The sequence below is a fragment of the Lontra canadensis genome, unplaced genomic scaffold (genome assembly GCF_010015895.1).
Source record: "Lontra canadensis isolate GAN:19392208 unplaced genomic scaffold, GSC_riverotter_1.0 scaffold84, whole genome shotgun sequence".
NCBI classification, from domain to species: Eukaryota; Metazoa; Chordata; class Mammalia; order Carnivora; family Mustelidae; genus Lontra; species Lontra canadensis.
This window is the reverse complement of record NW_022631078.1, coordinates 3,807,584-3,830,402: the sequence shown is the minus strand read 5'-3', so window position 1 is coordinate 3,830,402 and position 22,819 is coordinate 3,807,584. Positions and strand designations below refer to the sequence as shown.

Here is a 22,819-nt window from a genome sequence, read left to right as displayed (position 1 = left end):
GAACCTTTTCTGACTCCTCAGCTCTTGAAGCCCTCGCGTTTGTCCTCCCCAAGATTTGAGCGTCTTCATTTCCTTCTCTGGACATTTATCTTCTTGATCGAAGTGAAATTCGGCTCACCTCTGAGGGATGCCTTTCCAGAGGTCTTCCAAGTGGGAGGCTCTTTGCTCTCTCCCGTGTGCCCTGCAGTGGAAGGCGTGCTCGGCATCCTCCTTGGTGGCCCTGGCTGCTTCCAGACCTCCTGTCCTGGAGCCCCTCCAGCTTTCCATCTCACGCCATCAGCATGTATCACATGTGTGGTCACTCTTGCTGCTAGAAGAATTCCTTGGGTCACTTCACCTCGTTCCCTGAAGCATGAACTCAAGGTCACTGCAGTGCTTGTCCTGTCTTAAATCTTGGCTCTTTCGGTGTTCACGTAGATCATTGCTCCGGCCTTTTTGTTCCTTGACTTTCTTTCTCTCTGTCAATGACCTTGACCTTCACCCCAGCTAACCACACACTGTCAGCGCCACTGGGGCCTTATCGTTAACCAGAGCTGCCTTCCCGCCACAGTCTGTTCAGGGGTCCCACTCTGGCCCCCTGTTTGATCTTCTCTAGGTCACCTCCCGCAAGGGTCTTCAGTCCGACCAGGACCTACAGTCTGTTGATCCTCCTCCTACTTTTTCTCTGTTTCTGTTTAAATTTTAAGTAGGCTGCATGCCCATGTGGGGCTTGAACTCACAACCCTGAGATTAAGAGCCCCATGCGCTGCTGAGGGAGCCAGCCCGGCACCCCAAGCCCCTGCTGCGGCAAAGCAATTGCTGGTGTATCCACCCGGCCTTCCCTGGTCTCTTCTGTTAACTTGGCCCCAGCTCGGGAGAAAGCCAGCTTGCTGTGTCCTCTGTGGCCGCACCCAGGTAACTGAGCCAGGCTCGGGGGAGGCTTACAGCCTTGCTCACTGGGCTCGAGGGAAGTTGACGATCCCTACGTAGCGGAGCTGATGGGTCTGCGTTTAGGTTGGTCATTAAGGTCACTGCCTTCGCGCTGCCTGGCAGCGCTCTGTCTCTCCCTCTTCCATTCGGCCTCCTGCTGTCCTGATCAACCAGGTCCCTCCTTTCCCTTTCCTTAACTTTCCTTTGTGTCTCCTTCATCCTCACTCCTGGCTTCCTGTTTTACTGAGAAGAGAGGAGCAGCCAGAAGGTGATTTCCAGGACTGCCCATCCCCTCTCTCCCCAGCTCCCTGTTCCCCCTCTCTCCTGCCTCCCCTTCTGTGGCTCTGGAGGAGCAGTCCTGCTCTGAATGCCACCCGTCCCGCCGCCCCGGACCCGCACGCTCGACGTCGCTCCCTTCTGCGGGCAGTGCTCCCATAACCCCTCCTTCCTAAATCGTCAGTTTCACCCTTTCTGTTGGAAGATTTTCATCCAATTCTACATCTGCTGTAGTTTTTCCGCTTGTGCGGGAGCTCTGTTTCTCTGAGCTGTGGTCCCATTTTCCTGCTCCCCTTCCTAATGGAACGTCTCCAGTCTGTGATTTCTTTTTACCCATCTCAGTTTCTCTTTCTCTCGAACCCATTTCACGTTGCTAACCGGTGGCGTTCCTCTTCGTTCTTCACTCCCCTGACCTTCCGGCTGCAGTCGCTGGGGGCTCACATCTTTCTCCTGGAAACACTTTCTTCGCCCGCCTTCCACACCACCACCCTCTTCTGAATCACCTTTCTTGTTGGCGGCTCCCTCCCGGGGCTCCAGGGGCTCCAGGGGCTCCGTCCTCAGACCGCTCCTCTCCCCTGCCCTGTGCTCGCTTCACTCCCGAGCAACCTTGTTCAGTCTCGGGCTTCAGTACTCTCCGTCTGCTGGTGGCTGGGACATCTGCCCCGGCTGAACTTTCCTTCCGAACTCCAGACCTGTGGATCGCTCTGCCTCCTGCATGGTTCGTCGTTTCTGGAAAGCACCTCCAGCCTCACCAGTCCCAGCTCGCAGAGCTCCCCACTCCCTGGGTATCTCCAGGCAGCCTTCTCCCCTTTGGCAAGCTGCACGGACATCTTTCCTGATGTTGCGTGGGCCACAGTTCTGGAGTTCTCCCTGAGTCCCCTTTCTCAGATGGCCCTCATGACAGATTCTGTCGTCCGATCTCATCGGCTCTTTCTTGAGAACATATCCAGAGTCTGAACTCTGCTTATTCTGTCTCTATCGCTCTTTTCCTGGAACAGGGCCCTAACTGGTCTCCTGGTGCCTTTTCTTCATCCCCTGTGGTTTGTTCATCACAGAGCAGCCAGAGGGGTCCCCCAGAATGCTGGGCACCAGAGCCTTCTGGGGCTTTCCCGTTAGGATACAAGCCAGAATCCTTCTACCCTGCACGGTGTGGTTCCGTCTTGCCTCCGACTCATTTTACCTTTCCATTCCCTCGCCAGGCTGCCTCTCCGCGAGCCCTCCGCCTTCCCTGTGATGCACCAGGTACGCCTTCGCCTTCCATCCCCGTCTCCCAGGAAGGGGCCCGGTGCTTCCTTATCCGGTTCCCCGTTCTGAGACCATTTTTCCAAATAAGGTTCTTAAGGAGGCCTTATATACAAAATATTTCTCCACCTGAGAATATAAAGACATTCTCCATATATTTTTTTCCAAAGCTTTATAGCTGTGGCTGACATGCAGTCCTAGATGCATCTGGGGTGCCTTCCTCCCTCTGACCCCCCGCAGAGCCCGTGGCCACGCTGTCACCCGTCGGGTTTCTTTGAAGGCAGTGCTGCTCCTGGACACGCCAGCCAGTGGTTTACTTTTCCACCTGCCTGCCGGTTGCACCTTTTCTTGGCTTCTTTCACTCGGCGTTGTACATTTGCAGTCTGATTTGGACGAGAGGTAAATTTTGACTATCGTGAGGACAGTGGGAAAGGGGGAAGCGTGTCATTTTGGGGGGTGGGAGGGCTGATGTGTGTGGACTCTTTAAAGCAGGGGTGCCAGGGGCGCCTGGTTGGCTCAGTGGGTTAAAGCCTCTGCCTTCGGCTCAGGTCATGATCCCAGGAGCCTGGGATCGAGTCCCGCATCGGGCTCAGCGGGGAGCCAGCCTGCTTCCTCCTCTCTCTCTCTCTCTCTCTGCCTGCCTCTCTGCCTGCTTGTGATCTCTGTCTGTCAGATAAATAAATAAAATCTTTAAAAAACAAACAAAAAAAACTTTAAAGCAGGGGTGCCAGACTGATCCGGGGGCCACGGTGGGGCCCTGCCACCTTTTAAGAATGTCCGTGTCTGTCTTTTCCTTTTTTTTTTTTTTTTCCTTCTAAATGGTCTGTGAGTAGTTTTTACATTTTTAAGTGGTTGGAAAAAGTAAACTTTGGGGCACAAGAAAGCTGCATGAACTTTAAATGTCAGTGTCCCCAAGGAGAGCTTCGTCAGCACTCAGCCATATTTGTGCGCTCAGATGTTGTCTGCAGCTGCTTTTGCTCTGATGGCGGTGTTGTGGAGTGGGGACTGAGCCTGTCAGGCCCTCTATTCCCAAGTGTTTACTTGCTGGCCTCTTCTAGATAAATGGATTGGTCTGAGCCGTCAGGGACAGCTTGAGAGTTCCAGATGGAACAGAAGAGGGAAAGAGGAGAGCTCCCAGGTTGGCAAAGATGAACCTCAGAATTTTGCCCTCAGCTGTTTCTGGCAGGAAGGGCAAATGTTTTTATTTTCTGTTTTATTTTGTTCAGTCCAGCCTGGTCAGATCAGTAAGCAGGGTTGGGGGTGGGGAGAGGGGGGGTTTTGGTTTTAAATAACAGCCAGTGATTCTTAATCTTGGAACTTGGCTGCAAGGTGTAAGAATCCTTCTTTTCTGGAGTAGGGAAATCTCATCAGGGCAGGGCTGGGCCTGGGCCCCGATGAGCCTTTGGCTTCCTTTTCAGGATGAGGTCCAGCCTTACGAGTGACTGACTGGAAGAAGTGTGTGCCCATGGGACCGCGGGCCTATCTAATCTCTGACATACGGTCACGGGGAGATTTCTTTAATTTTACTGAGACGGGACTTGCCAAGATTCAACCTACAGATCTGTTCGGACTTGAAGGAAATGAAATTCTACCTTTTGTAGAATTCAAAGCCTTTTCTTTTTGTTTTGTTTCTGTAATGTAACATTTCATTTGTGGGTTGTCTTCGGGGGATGCATTCCTATCTAATAGGAGTGTCTAACAGTTGAATTTTAATTGTACTCCTAAGTACTTTCTGCCTTCTGTGGATAAAGTAGCTAAGCTTTTTAAAGTCTTTGAATATTTTGTGTTAGTTTGGTTAAAGCAGAAGTGACAGCAATTACTGTTATTAGTGGTCACATTTGTAGTGCAGGAGTGGTTCTTTACTGTTGTGCCGTCTGTCGTTGATCATTTCAGGTCTTTAGCCGCAGTGCCTTGACGGCAAACTTAGAACTTGAAGACAGAGTACATTAGGGCTGTTGGGATCTGTTATACCCAATAGCTTTCTTTCAAGGCTGTCGAGGAGCACAGAGGTATACACAAGACTGTTGGGTGTTTCCCCAGTTCTTGCTGGTAGCGAATGAAAGCTCTTTCCCCACCCTGTGGACTTTGATCAGGTATTGTACACAACGGTGGCGAGTAAAGTCTACAACCATTTATTGTATCGCTCTAGAGAACGGGTTTTTTCCTTCTACCCTTTCTAGGGGAGCGAGACATCTAACAGATAGTCTTTGCTCTCCGGAAATTTATAGTATGGTTATCAGTAGGGTTACATTTCCCCCTTTAGGGTCATCCATTATGTCACCCGCAGAGAAGGAAAAATTTGATGTTTGTGAACTATCAGTCATAAGACGTCTACCATCTTTTGGAAAACATGACCCTTTTCCAAGCATCAAGGAGATATGGAGGCCAGGATATATGGATTTCCTGACAGGAATGGGAGAGTCGGGCAGATGCCTGGATAGGTCTCTTTCTCCCGTTGCTGCAGCCCTGGGCGTGAGCTCCCCTGCTCACCTGCTCAGGGCGCGCTCAGTGCACATCCGTGAGGCAGGCAGATGCCACCGAGCGCATTGGTGCCTCATTGCTGTTGGCAGCTTGAGTAAGTACAATTAGTGAATGCCAGTTCTGGGCCCTAGAGATATGGAAATAAAGAGGATAGGATCTGTTTCCTGGTGGTTTATGGGCCAGCCGGAGAGCTGTGCTAGAGAAGTGAGTATAATCTGATGTGGTTAAGTCTTAATTAGTCGTCTTATGGGTGGAGTGACAGTGGGACGTTGACTGGGATACTGGTCCACCTGGAGTAGTGGAGAGTTTCTCCGGCCCTGGGAGTTTTCCAAAGGCTTCAGTAAGGAGATGCAGGATTTTGCAGGCGGACACTTGGGTGGGCGTTGTGTAGAAGGCGCATTCGCGGGGAGGGCATGCGTTGGAGCAGAGAGGTTTGCAAATGCCTGGTGTTTTCAGGAATCCATGGGTGCGCAGCCAGGGGAGAGCAAACGACAGTGATCACAGTCCCAGATTATCTTATTTTCTCTTCACGGCACAAGCGTGAATTGCCGTGTGCCGAGGGAGGGCTCCCGTGAGGGTTCTCTGGCAGCCGTTAACAGTCGTTTTAGGAAGATGGCTGTTGGCCTTAGCTCAGCTAAACATTTTTCTTTTGATTAAAAGTCTAACCAAGGAGAAAGGCCTGGTGCACATGTGACAAATTATTGTGCAGCCTCGGGAGTCACTCATAGGATAGGTTCTCGAACTTACTAATCGTTGCATGGTTGGAATATCATTCCTCCAGTTTTCCCAAGAACAGTGGTTTTTGTTTCCATCTTGCTTTTCCATCTACCACAGTTTGAGTCCGAAGCTTTCGATGTGATGGCTTCTGGGAAGACCGTTCACGGTAGCGAGGTGGTGTCCGCGTGAGGTTACCTTGCGAAGGACGGGTGGGGAGAGGTCATGTCGGCTTCTTCATCCTGGGGCCGATGATGCCATCTCAGTAGGAAAAAGAGGCGTGATTGCATGTGATTCAGGCGGTCACTCCTTTGACCGTGACATTCCAGGGTGGCTGCCATCGAAACCTTGTGCAGTGGGGGCACATAAGGAGATTTACTCTCTGTTGTAGAAATCCTGATCACACTCAGCATCCTTTGACGTGTTTGAAACTCTTTTTGGTGTTTTCTTAGCGTGTCAGTGTCTGCACTGTATTTAGTACTCCTTGACGATGTCTGGAGAGCGTTCATGAATTTTCTTTATGGCAAATCGTCACTGAAAATGGCTTCTGTGGGTAATTGTTTCTTACAGTCCCTGAGATGGGGTGAGTACCGTACCCTTGGGCTTTTACGGTTTCATTTGGTCACCCAGTCACTGACAAATAATGTGACTTACGTCCTCTGTCCATGAGCTGAAAACATGCCAGTTGCAGTACAGGGACTTGGGGTCCTGAAGCTCAAGGAGGGGCATGTCTCTGGGCCCTGCCCTGCGCGGGGGGAGATGCGTGGAGGGGCTCTGCCAGCCCCTGAGCCGGCCCAGTGACTTGGGTGGCTCGGTGTCCACGGTTCGTGTGGACTGGGGGCTCCCTGATAACCTGGCACAGCGGGAGGAAGAGCTGGAGGGTGCTGGGGTTGCACGACCTGGCCAGAGGCGGGCATTCGTGTGGTCAGAGTCCTCGGCAAGGAGCTCCCCAGCTGTCTGGAACAGCAGTCGCTCTTCTCTAAGACAGGGGCTGCTGCTTCAGGAGATTGGTGGAGCGAGGAAGGCGGCTTCACATTTTTGAGCCACGTTGCACAAAATTTCTTACCTTCATAGCCCTGTAGTGATAGCCGGTGCAGGCCTTGCTTCTGGGAGGAGAGGCATGTGGGAAATGAGATGCCCCGGGGGACTGGCCACATGTTTCTTTTTCTCCCCTGGGCATGTGTTCTAGGTGGAAGGATGCCCTCACTGGCTTGCTCACTGCTTGCTTACCCTCTCCCCCTCCCCTCCTCCCCCTTCTCCCCCTCCCCCTCCCCCCTTCTCACTATCTCACTTTCTCTGTGTGTTTCTCCCTCTTTATCTCCCTCCTTCCTCCCTTATCTCCTTTCTTTCCTTCCCTCCCTCCCTCCTTCCTTCTCTCTCCCTCTCATCTGTACAATCCAGTATATACGGCTGCATTGCTGGCTTCTCTGTATCTAGAAAATGGACAGTGAGCGGGTTGGCCTCCCAGACAGCTTAATGAATAGTGTTTCTCGAAATTGTATTTTGGTACATGTTGGGCGGTGGTGGACGTGGCTAGATTCTCTTTCTAGAACAGAGAATGTAGGTATTCTGTTTTGATTAAAGGACGGATCCCTAAGCACAGACCCTCCCCTGAGACGGGCATTTGGGTTGCCGCAGGGGGTGCGGCCACCACGTCAGATGGCTTCTTCCGGAAATGGGGCTCTGCCCGTTATTAGCCCAGTGATACGGGCAAGTTACTCAATTCCCCTTGGTTTCACTTGTCTTAATAACACATGGAAAGGTTTCTGAGAATGTGCCTGGCTAAGCGCTCCCGGTTTGTAGCTCTTTGATTTTGTGTTGTAAGTTACAGAGTGAGAAAAGACAGGTTGGCCCACCGGCCCACGGAAGTAAGTGCAAGCAGCTTTCTGAATAGGACATTCAGTGATTAGATTTGTTTTCCTCTGGTTTGTAACAGTTTCGTCCTTTTTTCAGAGAAACTGCACCCAGGACTATCTTCCAGAGAGTCCTGGACATCTTGAAGAAATCTTCCCACGCCGTGGAGCTGGCCTGCAGAGACCCGTCCCAGGTGGAGCATCTGGCGTCCAGCCTGCAGCTGATAACGGAGTGCTTCCGGTGTCTCCGGAACGCCTGCATTGAGTGTCCTGTGAACCAGAACGCCATCAGGTAGCCTTCTTTGTGGCGCCCACTCGGTAGTGGCCTCTGATCCTCTTTCCTTGCGCATGTGAGTGCTGGGCTGTCATGCAGGTTTACGGGCAAGAAATAGTTTGGGGATTGCAGTGTTATTACCCAGCGGTAACCAGAAGGCTGGGATTCCGTCTCCAGGGGACAGGCACCCCATGGTCTTGCCACTGGACACTTGCAGGCGAGCATATAAACCGTATGACCTATGACAGAGTGTTTTTAACATGAGGGGTTAGTTTGCTTTCTTCTTTGTATTTCTAGTACGTTTTGAACTATTAGGTTATAGACATACAGCACTGTTATTTCAACTTAATTTTAATTCTCCGATCCTGGATTCTGCCTTTCTAAAGGCATACACAGTTCTAGGCCTCACTTTTCATAGCTGTAAATATTTTAGTTTTAGTGTTTTAATTAGTTAGCCTGTGTTGACTTGCAACAAGGAGCGTGTCTTGTAGATTTCTAAGATGGCCTATTTTAAGATTTCCTTTAGACCGTGCAGAGGTGCGAGCTCTCCTTCCACCTGTTTTAGAAGGGGCACCTTGTTGAAAGTAGTTAAGAAGAGAATTGCCAGATGCTGTTCCTGTTCTTTTGCTTGTTGGTCTTTCCTCCCAGAGCTGAGCACCTTTCCTCTTCGGTTTAATGGAATCTGCCTTTTTTTTTTTTTTTTAAAGATTTTATTTATTTGACAGACAGAGATCACAAGTAGGCAGAGAGAGAGAGAGAGGGAAGCAGGCTCCCTGCTGAGCAGAGAGCCCGACGTGGGGCTCGATCCCAGGATCCTGGGATCATGACCTGAGCCGAAGGCAGAGGCTTTAACCCACGGAGCCACCCAGGCGCCCCTGGAATCTGCTTTTTATTACGAATTTTTACTTGAGATGAAATCGGAAGCCACAAAGAGCACGTTCCCCTTTCTTTCCTGGACTTGGAGTAGACAGAGCCTCTAGGCCCCTCTCGCTGCTGCGGTGGGTGGAGCTGGGCTGGTCCAGAAGCCACTTGAGGGACCCCCTTTGCTGCCTAGACAGTCTCATACCTGAGGCTTTGATGTGATGAATGAGAGTTTTAAGATCAAAGGGGAGGGGGGAGAATGCCAAGATTGTTTCACTTCAATACTGAGCAGACCCTGCTGTCCATTTTGCAGGTAATTGCATAGAAATGGTAATAATGTTGCTAATAATAGTTTGCATCTTAAAATATAACTAGTTAATGGGCTCGAAACGGAAGCCAGGGGCAGAGGCTAGTTTGTTTTGTCCCTTTCCTGGCAGGGGAGCCCCTCCAATGTGATTGGGGAGGAAAGGGAGAGCCTTAGAACAGAAATTCTTGAGTGTGGGCTGCAGATTGATCCTTGTGCCTGGCTCGCCTCGCTGGGAAGGATGTGAGCATTCAGTGGACCTGCCCTCCACACCAGGCTTTGTCCCCAGGGCTTAACTGCAGTGTCTTATTTCATTTTTAGAACAAACCCAAGAAATAGCATGCTACTGTTTTTCCACTTTTACAGAAGAAGAAACTGGCTCGGGTTAAGGAACTTGCCTGACAGTCCCTCATTCCGTGAACAGTAGACAAGCCAGGGAACGCTCTCTGGGACTCCAGAGCTCAGCTTGAAAGCGGTTATCGTATCTGCCCAGAGACACCTGCTAACCCTGTCGTGGGTGACTGCTTGGTCCCTTGAACAGCCACGGGACCCTATATCGGGACCTTGACCTTCATGAGCACCGGTCTTCCCCTCTGGAAGTCAGGGCAAGCAGTATCTCCCACCCAGGGCTGTGGGTGTCTCAAATGAGATTGCTTCACGCCTCTTGCCTCCTCCGCTCTGCCCGGGTCCCCCGGTGGCCTGGTTTTGCCCTCAGGAATGCTAGCGCACTCGAAGTATACGATAATACAACTTCCTTTGCAGTTTATTTCTATTTGCTTTTCCTGACTATACAAGTAATAAGCAAACTATAAAAATTCAAGCACTGCAAGGAAAAATAGCGTGGCAGATGAGATACCAGCTGTCTTCTGGCAGGGCCATCCAAGCAAGCACCATCCTCCTCTGGGAGGTAGGCACTGAGCTGCTCTTCGGCTGTGGGGAGGGAAGACAGGACCCGGACCCTCTTGTTCTTTAAGGAGTGAGTGTCGTGGCTTCCTTCTGCTTCTCCTGGGGAAGTGAAGGCAGGGAGCCGTCGGTGTCCTTTACTGCTGGAACAGATTGCTGCAGAGTTGGCGGTTTGCTCAAACACCAAATCTTTCTTATCTTCTCTTTCTGAGTCAGAAGTCCAAGATCAGTGAGAACCAGTGGGGTTGGTAGTAGACATTCTCTAGCAGAGAATCCGTTCTCTTATTTTTCTGCCTTCTGCAGCCTGCCTGTGTCCTTGTTCGTGGCTCTGTCCTCCCATCCTCCAAGCAACACCAGAGAATCTTCCAGTCCCTTTGCCATTCCCACCATCCTGCACCCCCAGATAAGGACTCTTAGGATTACATGATGCCCACGCCAGTAATCTAGGATAATCTCCCCCTCTCAGAACCAGTAATCATACCTAAAAAGTCTCTTCTCATATTTTTTGACCAACTTTGATTCAACAGCAGCTGTGGGTCTAGACTCATTTCCGTTCTGACACCACCCGCCTGGAATCCGTGCCATCAGATCCCATAATGTAAAAGACTCGGTCCCATAAGATAGCCCCACTGAGATGCAAACCGGTTGCCATTTCTGCCTAGCTGACAAGTTCCGAGGTTCCCGTGACGCCCCTCGGGTTTGGTACAACGGCTCCCAGGACCCAGGGAAGCACTTGCCATAGGGTTACCAGTTTCCTGTGAAGGACACAACTTCGGGATAGCCAAAGAGAGGAGCTACGTAGGGCAAGTGGGTCGCTGCAGGGCGGTCTTGCTCCCTCTGATGTGTTCACTAGTCCACAGAGAAGTTTTCCAAACTTGTCATTTCGTGGGGGTCTTTATGAAGGTTCCGTCACATAGGCTTGATTGGGAAAATCGTTGTCTGTTGGTGATGGAACTCAGTCTCTAGACCTTTCTCCTCCCCAGAGGTCTGGAGGTTGGGGCTGAAAGTTACAGTCCCATAATCACTTGGTTGGTCCCTCTGGGGGACAGCCAGCCCCACTGTGAGGCTACGTGGAGGCCCCATTAGAGCCGCCTTATCAGGATAAACCCACTTGTGGTTGAAAGGGGCTTGTTGTAAATATCAAAAAAACTCCTTATCATGCTGGAAATTCCAAGGGTTTTAGGCGCTTTTTGCTAGGAACGTGGGACAAAGACCAAAAACATATTTCTTAATATGCCACATCTCTTTGGCCATATAAGAGAGCATAATTACAGGTTCCAGAGTTGAGGGAGTGGACATCTTTCGGGGGCCATTCTCCCCACCACGGTCCACCCTGGAGCCCCTAGAGAGTCCGTATGCAGAATGCCTTCAGCCCTTCCCAGTGCCCCACATTTTTGACCCCGACAACATCAGCTGGAGTCCAGAATCTCATCTAAGTCTCATCAGCTAAAAGTCCCGAATTGCATTACCCAGTTATCTCAATTACTCACACGTCAGGTTCTGGATGGAGCACATCATCCTGGGGTAGAATTCCACTGTATTGGTGCGCCTGTGAAACTGGACAGGTTCTCTGCTCCCCAAATGCAGTTTGGGGCAGGCCTAGGATAACTGTTTTGGACATTATTCTTTGAAAGAGGAGAAAATAGACGGAAAAGAGGAATCACTGATCCCGAGCAAAGCAGTTTCAGAATCCTGTCTGGCAGAAAACTCAGTTCGGTTTCCAGGCCTGGGAAGAGTCGTCTGTGGCTTTAGGCTGTGCCCTTGGCCCTGCCCTCAGAGTCAGCCTTCTTTTTTCCCCAAGGGAGCATGTGTTTGCACCTGAGTCATTCTGTCAGCCTACTTCCTGCCGGTAGAATTTTGGGAGTCTGACACTTTTTTTTTTTTTTTTTTTTAAATTTCGTCCTTTCTCTGTGCCTTTCGTCCAAGCTGCCAGACTTTCTTCTCTCGGTAAAACATTTTCAACAACCTTGTGGGTCTCGTGTGTTTGCCATGGGGATTCCCGTCATTAGACAAGAGGGTCCTGCATAGAGGTTTCTTCGATAACCCCATCTCTATTCCTGGGTTCTGCTGAGGTGATAGAAGGGAGAGAGTCCCACCCGAATCTGCTCAAAGAGCCCCTCCTCACCTGGGACTCAACACTGACCTTCTGATCCTTCCCAGGCAGGAGCAGAAGCTTGTCCAGCTAACCCCTTGGCTTTCTTGGCAGAGCACGCTCTCTTGCCACCGATTGTCCCAGTTTTAGTGTCTTTTGCCATCTGGCTAGACTGAGAATTCCCCGAAGCAAGACCTGGTTCTCTCTTCATCTCCTTTTGCTCTCCCCTTGGCCTTCTGTTAGGTGCAGCAGGAAGCACTCAGGTCCCACCTTCGTCGTGGGGCACTGGAGACATGCTCAGCTAAACGTCCAAGTTCATCATTTTGCTGAGCTTCTGCCCCTGTGGGAAAAGGGTCCCCTTTCCCCGGTTTCCAGGGATCGGTTCCTTACTTCTGAGCCTTCGGCATCCACGTGCCCACCAGGAGTCTGTAAAAGCTTCTAGCGTTTCCAAGGCTGCTCAGTGTTCTTCTGGCCCCTGCTCCCTGCCAGATTCCAGAGCTGCTCCCACGTGTGCAGGTGTTTATACGAGCACCACCGCGTCTGCTTCCCCAAATCTGGTTGCTTTCCTCCTGCTGCTGTGACGCGTTACCCAGCACTTCGTGGCTTCAAACAACACAGATTTGTTATCTTTTGGTTCAGGAATTCAGAAGGCCGGAATGGGTCACCATGGCCGAGTTCCCTCTGGAGGCTCTTGGGGAAAATCCATTTCCTGGCCTTTTCTAGAAGCGTCTAGGAGCCGCTGGCATTTCTGGGCTCATGTCCCCTTCCCCAACTCTGACACCCTCTTGTATTCCTCTTTTAAGGTGCTTGAGACCATATTGGGCCCACCTGGCTAATCCAGGGTGATCTTTCCGTCTCAAGATCCTGAATCTACTCACAGCCCTAAGGTCCCCTTTGCCTTGGGGGGTAACACGTCGACAGGTTATGAGATTATGATGTGGAAGGTTTGCAGCTCTGTTCCCTGGATCATCATTTGAAACGCAGGCCTAAGAAAACTAATGGGTCTGACTCTGTCTTTTTAAAAAATCTCCTACAGGAACTTGGATACAGTTGGCGTGGCTGTTGATCTGATTTTTCTTTTTCGTGAGCTACGGGTGGAGCAGGAGTCCCTGTTGACAGGTAACTTGCCGTGGGGTTCATGGGTTTCTCAGACCTTTGGAAAGGATTTAAAATCCACAACTTGGAGTTAAAGCAAATGTTTTGTATTTCATGATACAGAGAAACTTATTTGGTGATGTTAGTGAGTGATCATAAAAGAAGTCGTCACAGCTTCCTTTCCTCACTCTGTTGTGGGCTGAATTGTGCTCCCGGACTCTCCCCCAGTTCTATACGGTGGAGTCCTGACTCCTGCCACTTGGGGATGTGACTGTTTGGAGACCGGGCCATGAAAGAGATAAATACAGTAGAATGGAGTCCTCCCGGCGGGCCCTAATCCGTGATGGCTGGGGTCCTTGTAAGAAGAGGAGGTCAGGACACAGACACACACAGAGGGATGACCACGCGAGGACGTGGCGAGAGGACCATCATCTGCAAGCCCAGGAAGGGGGCTCGGAAGGAACCAGCCCTTCCCATACCTTGATCGTGGTTGTTGAGCCTCCTTCTCTGAGAAGATAAATCCATTGTTTACACCGGCCAGTCTGGTGCTTTGTTAGGCCGGCCATCGCGTAGTCATACAGTGTCTCGTGTGGACGTGGCATGCCTGTCCTCGGTGCCGGCTGTGATCCGGACGCTGAGCAGAGCAGACAGGAATCTGTCTTCCGCATCATCCGCACCCCTGCACACTAAGTGTTTGCTCTCTGTTTTTTTGGGCAGCAGTAATTTCTCAGGTATTGTCAAGAAACCGGTAGGGTGTAGGGTTTCGTAGGAAAGTGTTTTTAAGATGTTACATATTAAAAGATCTTTTTGTAGCTCTATTTTATGATACACCAGAAGCCTCTGTGCTCAAATTGGGGGATGAAAAATCAGCAATAAGGTCTGGTCCAGATTTCCCTGTTGCATGGAAAGGCAGCTCTTCTTGAAGTCTGTGTGTGGTATGGTCATTCAGAAGGAGAGTTCAGAATGTAGTGCATTTTATAATGACTGAAAAGTGCTGATGTGATGGATAGTGTGTCCCGTGGTGGACAGAAGTGGGTTTCCCTGGCCACGAAGTATTTCTGAATGAGACACCTGAGAGGAAGCACCAGACGGACGCAGTGATTCAAGGGCCATCAAAGCGGGCCAGCCCTCCTCTGGCGCGCTGAAGCCTATCCCTGTGTGCCCACGAGCACCGTGTCTCCCGAAATCGCCCCATCCCTGGGCTCCCCATCCTTCCATTGCACATCATGTGCCCTCCTGTCTTCCTGGAGGCTGTGGGCTGCTCTGTTCCATCACTGATCGGCCGCAGAAGACTTGTGTGACGTTTATGGGATAAAACAGTGTTTCACAGGATCAGTTCTCTCTTCACTGAGGCAAGTCCATAATCTAACAGAAAACCTAAAGGAGGTGATTTCTGACACTTTTTAGGACCCAGTTTGTCAGTAGTAGAGAAATTGGTTGTGTGGTTGGCGGCCTGGCTTTTCACTGATTGGTACCAGCCAGAGGGCACGTCTTCATACACCTGTGTTGTGTTGTGTTGTGTTGGTGTGTTGTGTTGTGTTGGTGTGTTTGGAACGGTTTACGGTTTTGGCAGCTGTGGTGTGTTAGTTTAATTAAGGAATCTGCCTTTTACTGACCTGACATTCACGCAGCCAACAAGTAACCTCTTTAAAGGGAACAGCTGAGGGGCCTGGAGAGCGTTCGCAGGGCTGTGCAGCCACCACATCTAACTGCACGTACTTCCACGGTTCCGAGAGGAAATCCTCTCCCCACTGAGCAGCTGCTTTCCGCTCTCCCCTCTCCTGCGTCTGTCTCTGGATTTATTGGTTCTGGGTTTCTCGTGGAAGTGGAATCAGAGAGTCAGGGGACTTGTGTGTCTGGCCTCTTTCAGGAAGCAGGATGTGTTCCCGAGTGTTTGCATGTTGTAGCAGGTACCAGTACCTCATTTAGGTGGCGACCGAATAAGACTCGGTTGTGTGCATGGACCACATTTTATGAATCTGTTCACTGGTGGCCGTTTGGGTGGTTTCCGCCATTTGGCTGTGGCGCTGCTGTTGGGCCGTCCAGACCAGCGCTGCTCTGAGTGGGCCTGTGGACATACTAATCGGTGTATGGGCTTTCTGTCCTTCAGCAATTCCAGCAGTGGAATTGTGGGTCCACTTCCTATTTAAATTGTTAAGGAACCAGACTTTTCTCCGCACCTGTGCTATTTTACATTTTTACCAACAGTGTACAGTATTCCCATTTCTCCACGTCCTTGCCTGTGTTCATTTTCCTTTTTGGGGGGTCGTAGTCATCCCGATGGTTGCGAAGTGGCATCTCATGGTGGTTCTGATTTGTGTTTTCCTCATGATTAATGATACTGAACATCTTCTTATGTGCTTGTTTTGGCCATTTGTAAATCTCCTTTGGGGGAAATGTCAAGGTCTTTGCCCAGTTTTTAATTGGGCTCTTTGTCTTTTTGTGGTTTTTAAAGATTTATTTATTTATTTTGGAGAGAGGGAGAGTGTGTGTGAGCAGGGGCAGAGGAAAAGGGGAAGAAGCAGACTCCCTGCTGAGCCTGACTCTGGGCTCCATGCCAGGATGCGGAGATCATTACCTGAGCCAGAGGGAGATGCTTCACTCACTGAGCCATCCAGGCGCCCCCATTGTTGATTTTTAATTTTTTTTAAATTAAAAAAAATTTTTTTTATTTACTTGACATACAGAGATCACAGTAGGCAGAGAGGCAGGCAGAGAGAGAGAGGCGAGGAAGCAGGCTCTCTGTGGAGCAGAGAGCCCGATGCGGTGCTCGATCCCAGGACACCGGGATCATGACCTGAGCCAAAGGCAGAGGCTTTAACCCACTGAGCCACCCAGATGCCCCTCCTGTTGTTGATTTTTTTTTTTTTTAGATTTTTATTTATTTATTTGACAGAGAGAGAGAGATCATAAGTAGGCAGAGTCGCAGGCAGAGAGAGAGGAGGAAGCAGGCTCCCTGCTGAGCAGAGAGCCCGATGCGGGGCTCCATCCTAGGACCCTGAGATCATGACCTGAGCTGAAGGCAGAGGCTTAACCCACTGAGCCACCCAGGCGCCCCCTGTTGTTGATTTTTTAAGAGTATGTCTATGTCGTGCATACTAGCAGTTAGGTGGAATCTGTAGATCCGTTTGGTGAGACTTGCCAACTTAGCGATACGGAGTCTTCTAGTCCATGAACATGGGCCATCTCTCCCCTGATTTAGGTCTTTACTTTCCAGTTGTGTTGGCTTTATGTAGATGATGTGTGCCTGTAGGCAGAACTGGAAGGATGTTACCGAGGCGAGGAGGGAAATGGAAGTTAAATAGTGTTTCTCTCTTTCTTAAAGAGGGCGGTCCACGGTGTTCCTGAATTTGGAATTCCACAGTGAAATTTGGATTCAACAATGAAACTTAAAAAAATTTTATAGTTTAATTAGTTCAAGCCTAATACAAGCCTTATAAAAGCACTCTGGTTCTTAATAAAGTACCCATACTGTGTTGTGACTATTTCTCTGTGAGAACCTTATTCTTGGTGGATTTTTAGCAGCATATCTGTGCCAGCGTTTTGTTACCACTCTTGAGGTAAAAACTGTAATTACATTGTCAAAATAATATTTAGAGTATTATTTTCAGAGAATAATTGCAGTGGTGTGACGAATATATTATACTCATCAAATTTTATGTAAACACAAGCATGAGTTATTTTAATTGAATTATTGGTGTTGTTTTTGGCCTTTATTCATTTTTAATCTGTAAAAATAATGTTGGGATTTTTGAATGGTTTTGTAACATTTGCAGTATTTACACAGATCACTTGATAAGCTGTTTGGTAAAAGTAAACTGTCATTAGTACTTGTCTGGGGTTTTCTTTTCTTGCTGCTGGGACATCTTTAAACCTTTTCCTTCCTGGAATTGTGTTCTGATTCAGAGCGCTAATTTTTAGTTGCCTGAATGATTGTTAGGTCAGTTGCCTTTCAGACCAGCATGTATTGTTGGCGTGTGTGTGTGTGTATGTGTGTGTGAGAGAGAGAGAGAGAGAGAAATTCAGTTCTACAAGGATTTGAATGTTAACATCCTAAACTATTCAATAAAAATATAAATTGTCATTTTAAATTGTGACTTCAGTTTAAAAATGAGGGTAGAGCTTTTCATTATAAACATTTCTTATAATTTCATTACAAAGTAGTTTTTAAAAACTCAGAAAAGGGGAAGGAGAATAGCCATACGTGTGCGTAGGCTGCTTCAGACAAACGCTTGACTGTTTAATCCTCTGTCAGTATTTGTGTGTCTGGGAAGGAACGGGTACTTGGCCGTTTGGTATCTTGCTTCTGGTAGATTGTAGTGTTAATTCAGTTTTGAAGTTCTTGGTTTATCATTTTCTTGTCTTTGTATTTCTTAGTATTTCTTCTTATTCTTATCTCAGTGTTTCTGTTTTGGGCCACCATTCCGGAACTCTCTGAGCCGGCGATTGCTGAGTTCCTGTGAGCAAGTGCTGAGCACAGGCACATCATGTTATCTTTTCCTTCTTAATCTTTGCAGCCTCTCTGCCTGGGAGGTGTCGGGGGCAGCCCGTTCTGTGCTCAGCCCAGGGTTAGCGTGGGGGGTGGGGGCGTTGGGTGAGAAGGCTGGAAGGGAAGGCCGGATCCTGGGAGAGTCTTGAGGATGGAGGGCCAGAGCTCTGGAGCTGGACCAGCAGGCCCACCCTCCTTCTGCCAAAGCAGAGGTCTAGAAAGTTTAAAGACTTTGGAAGTGCCCTGCTCTTAAAGTTGCTTCGTGGTTGCTGCATGGTGGGAATCCTTTCATGGAGCAGAATCTTCCATTTCACCTCCTTTTCCTGCAACTTTCTACCTTCCTGGATCGGCCTAGGTTCCTGGGGGCAGAAGAGCCACCTCTGGCTTCGGCCAGCCTTGCTGCTTTAGCCGTGCAAGCGAGGTGATCCGAGAGCTTCAGTTTGCTCGTGTGTGGAAGGGCTGGCGATTAGCTCAGAAGGTTGTGGTGGGGGTTAGGTGATAGCACGGTCAGAGCCCAGTAAGTACTCAGCAGGTGCTAGGTACTTTTATTCCTCCTGCCTCTTTGCCTCATTGCTCGCTTCCTGATGCTCTACTCATGTAGGGTTTGGTTCCCCAGAAGCGTCTCAGTCTCTTTCCACTCGGGATCGCATCGCATGCCTTTCCGCCTGCATGGGCTGCCCTGGCCCTGATGTGAACCACTTCAAACCCAGTGAGCAAACAGGAGGGTGCGGGTGTGGACACCTCGGTGTGCATGCCAGGCATAGTTGGGGATGGCCCTGGGAGGCTGGGGCTCGGTCAGGCAGTGGCCTTTTAGGTATGGGGCGTGTCCCGAGGAAGGGGCTGGGGGGGTGGGCCTGCAGGGATTCATGGTCGTGTCCGGTTACCACAAAGCACAGAAGTATTTTAAGTATTTCCCTGATGAGCTTCTCTCCACCCGTGTGGACTGTACGAATGTTCCTGGCTTCTCTCAGTGCTCCTGGCCCGGTTAAGAGCTGGCGTTGAAGGCACACCACGGGCTCCGAGTTGTGGCTGGGCCCCTCACTCGCTGTCGACCTCGGCTGATTTACTGAATCACTCTGTGCCTCCGTTTCTTCATCTTTGAAATGTTAGATGATGCGGTCCGCCTTATCGTGAAGATAAAATAACGCACAGAAATGACATGTGTGTATCACGCTGGTGATTGCCTAATGCCAGAGACTGTTCTGGATCTTGGGCTGTCGTTACTCAACTCAAGCTCACCCCTCTGTCTCTGTTTTTGCACTGTGTCGCCAGGGCTGGAAGGCCACAAACACAGCTGTCCTTTGCTTTCTGTTAGAGTCAGCCGGTGAAGGATGCTGGTGGGAAGCTGGCTGGCAGGAGAAGGGAAGTCGGGACTTGGCCCCCATTCGTGTCTCTCTTGGAAAGCAGCAGCCGCTCCCCCTTTCCAGCCTCCTTGGGTTCCATTATCAGCTGGTCGGGGCCCTTCCCGAGTCGGAGGTGTCCTCTGTGCTTCCAAGGCCCGCATGGTAGCTGGGCAGCCCCTTTCTCCCAAGGCCTGGGTTCCAGCCCTGCAGGGCCTCTGCCGGCTCGGGCTTCTCAGAACCCTACCTGCCTTACTTTCCCTTCGTGCCTTCAGTTCCGAGGGTGGTGGCCGTTTCCTATAGCCTGACTCTCTGTGTTAACCCCAGTGTTGCCTTTGTGGTTTCGTTCTTTATATTTTTCTTTGTTGAAATAAGTAGTGTTGTCCGCCTGACTTGGTCCTGACTGATTTTAGCGGTCATTGTGTTCTAAGGCCTGTGCTTGGGGCCCTTTTCTCTTGCTCCCGCTGGGACCCCTTCCCCTTCCTCCCTCTCTTTTCTGCTCCCCCCTCCTCATCTTCCTTCTCTCCGTCCACTCTGCCAGCGAGGACCCATCCAGGCGATGGAAACCATCACTGGAACAGGGAAAACTTAATGTAAAGACTCACTGACTCTAACCGGGGCTTGAAGTAACGGGGTTGACTACTAAGAAGTACGGACAATGCCGGAGCATACAGGAATTGTAGACACTCTGGGCAGCCAGTACCCCTTGGGCTGAGATGAGTGTCCAAGGGAGAGACTCCCCCTTCCTGGATCTGAGATCCAGCTCTTTTTGGAGATGGCCTGGTCATGGCTCACTTGTCACATGGAGAAGTCACTGAGTGGCCGTGTTGGCGGAACTTGCTGGAAATCCGTCCCTGGGGTGCTGGGGAGGTTGCTTTGAAGCGTCCTGAGGAAGTTATTGGCTGCTGGAGACCTCCAGTTGGTCACACCCTGCAGGAGCTCATCCCTGTTATCTCGCCACAGGAGACCACATGCTACCGAAACCGGCCCGGGGAGTCGCCGGGAACCAAGTACCTGCATACCTTCCGTGAGGCCCCTATGGACAGAGGAGGCTGAACTTGCCATTTTTCTATTGAATTTGTCTTGTTGACTGATTTATAAAAGCTTTTTGAATCTTTGGATAAATCCTGTGGTACCTACGTGTACCTGTTATGTGTTTGTCTCTCTTCCCGTTCTGTGGATAGTGTTTTTAAAATACTCTTTAGGATATCTTTTGAGAAAAAAAAAAAAGTGTTCTTAGGTGTTTTTTTTTTTTAAGATTTATTTGAGAGAGAGCGAGAAAGAGCACACAAGTGGTGAGGGGAAGAGTAGAGGGAGAGGGAGAAGCAGACTCCCCACTGAGCATGGAGCCCAATGTGGGATTCGATCCCATGACTCCAGGATCATGACCTGAGCTAAAGGCAGACACTTAACCCACTGAGCCGCCCAGGCACCCAAGTGTTTTAACATTAAAGTTTAGTTTGTTAATGTTTTTCTCTGGTATTATTTTGTGTGTCTTGTTTAAAATGTCTTTTTATTTTGTAGTGTTGTTTCCTAAAAGCTTTCTATTTTTACTTTTTTCAATTTAGGTTAGTACTTGGAATTGAGTTTCTGTGTTGTATGAGGAAGGAGTCCAATTTCCATTTTTCCGTACTGGTACCCAATCGTCCCAGTGTTATTTTTTGAAAAGACCATTTTGCGCTCAATAATCTGTTGTCACATCTCTCGCCAGTTTCGGTTTGAGTCTCTTTCCTGTTCTTTTCTGTTGGTCTGTTTATCTACTCCTGCCCCAGTACCATAGTGTTACGTACACTTGCTTACTGTTTTGTGAAAACAAATCCTCTTACCTAATGATTTTCAACAGCTTCTCTGCTGTTGGCCCTCTGGATAGTGGCAGATTTAGAGTTATCTTGTCAAGTTACACAGACACCCACACAAACATATGCAACCTCTGATTGTGTAAAATTACACATATGCACGTACACATATGTGTGTGCGCACACGCACACATACAAACCCTGTTGGGATTCAGACTCAGATTGCACTTACTCTCTAGAGAAAAGTGGATTCCTCTACTCTGTGATCATGGTGTGATTCCTCACTCAGTCAAGTTTTAGAATTTTTTTGCTTAGTGGCACTGTACATCACTTATAGCTGTATTTTTGATGCTTTCATACATGGTCTCCTTTCCTTTTTTTTTTTTTTTTTTTTTTGCTTGTTCTCTCTGTATATGGAAATACTGACTCTAATTTAAAAATTTATTTTTATTCATTTTTCAAAGGATTTTACATATTGATCTGAGAGAGAGTGTACACATGCCTGAGTAGGGGGAGGGGCAAAGGGAGAGGGAGAAGCAGACTCCCTGCTGAGTGGGGAACCCAACATAGGGCCTCATCCCAGGATCCTGAGATCATGACCGGAGTCCAACTCAGATGCTTGACTCACCGAGCCACCAGGTGCCCTGTTGACTTTTTAAAATACTGACTTCGTATGCAGCAACTTTGGTGACTCTTACTAATTCAAACAACTTACATACTTAAAAATACTTTCCATGTACAGTAGAAATGACACTTCACCTGTGAGGGGAAAAAAAGTTTAGTGTCTTCTTTTCTAGTGTTTGGCCATCCTTAGTCTTACCGGCCTGGATTTTCCGGAGAATGTCAATGGTGATAGCAGGTATTTCTGTCTCCTTCCCTTCCAGAAGGCGCTCGCTCTCCAGTTGGCTATGAATTAGAACGTGCTCTCGATTTTTTGTGGCTGCCCATTTTTAGGTTAAAGAAGCCCTCTGGTAATCTTTGGTGGCTGGTAGTTGTTTTGTTTTGTTTGTTGTTTGAGAACGAATGGGTGTTGAATTTCACCATCTCTATGTTCCCTGCGGTATTTGAGATTTTCGTATGTTTCTGTCCTTCGTAAGTCAATGTGGTCGGTTACAAATTTTGACTTTGTGATAGTAAAGCAGCTTGCAGTACAGCTGTAAGTTCACAGCTTTGTCATTCTCTATATGACTGGATTCAATTTGAAATATATTTTCAGTATTTTTTATATTCTGTTCTCTTCCTTTTTCCTGCTGTTAAGCGAGCCTCACCAAGCTGGTTTGAGGGTCTGCTCTCTCTTCTGTCCTTTGGAAGAGCTGTGTAAATTGGAATTATTTCCTCCTTGAATGTGAATAGGTAATAAAGCTGCCTGGGTCTAGGATTTTTTTTTTTTTCTTTGTGGGAAAATTTCTGATTGCTGATTTGAAGACCTTAATGGTATAAGACTGCAGGCGTTCCCTGAATTTTTTACAGAGGTGCTTTTTCTTAGCCGTATTCTAGGGTTTTGTTCATTTAATTTAAATTTTCAAACAGTGTGGCCTAAAGGTATTTGTAGTATCTTCTGACTTTCTTTTTTGGTGTCTGCAAGATACATGGCTGTGTCCTGTTATTTCTGAAAATTTAATGTCTTTATTCTTCGTGGCTTTTCTCCTTTTTGATTAGTTTTCCCAAAGGTTAGTCAATATTGAGCTTTTTGAAGAGTCACATCTTGGATCTTGATGTTCTCTTTTTATGACTGCTTTCAATTTTAATAATTTCTTGCTCTTAATCTTTTTTTCTTCCTTTACTTTTTCGGGTTGTTTTATTATTCTTTCTATAATTTCTTGAAGCAAATGCTTAGCTTATTTATTTTCTTCATTCTTCTTTCCCAAAGTATGTCTTTTATTTTTTTAATTTTTATTTATTTTTTTCAAAGTATGTATTTGAAAGCTATGAATATTCCTCTGGGTACTGTGTTAGCTGCTAGAAGCTTTGGCTTCTGGCATCTTTGTTGATTGAATATTGTATATCCATTGTGATTTCTTTTCTGCCCCTATAGGTTATTTAGGGTCTGTCTTCTACTTTTAAATATGTGGGGATTTTCTATTCATTTTTGGGGCTTATTTCCTGCAAGTAATTATATGTAAACATAATTGTGATGCAGTAAGTGAGCATTATCTGTATGTCAGTTTTTAAAAATATGTTGAGGGAACC

At 48.5% G+C, this 22,819-nt stretch overlaps 1 protein-coding gene across 1 annotated transcript in view; it reads left to right on the top strand.

Annotated features, from left to right (window-relative positions):
* ATXN10 (ataxin 10) overlaps positions 1-22,819 on the top strand; it is a 160,330-nt gene that overhangs the window by 13,038 nt on the left and 124,473 nt on the right. Inside the window, exons 2-3 of the mRNA XM_032882778.1 lie at positions 7,576-7,767; positions 12,946-13,028. Coding sequence (XP_032738669.1) covers positions 7,576-7,767; positions 12,946-13,028 — 275 coding nt within the window. The remainder of the gene's footprint in view (positions 1-7,575; positions 7,768-12,945; positions 13,029-22,819) is intronic.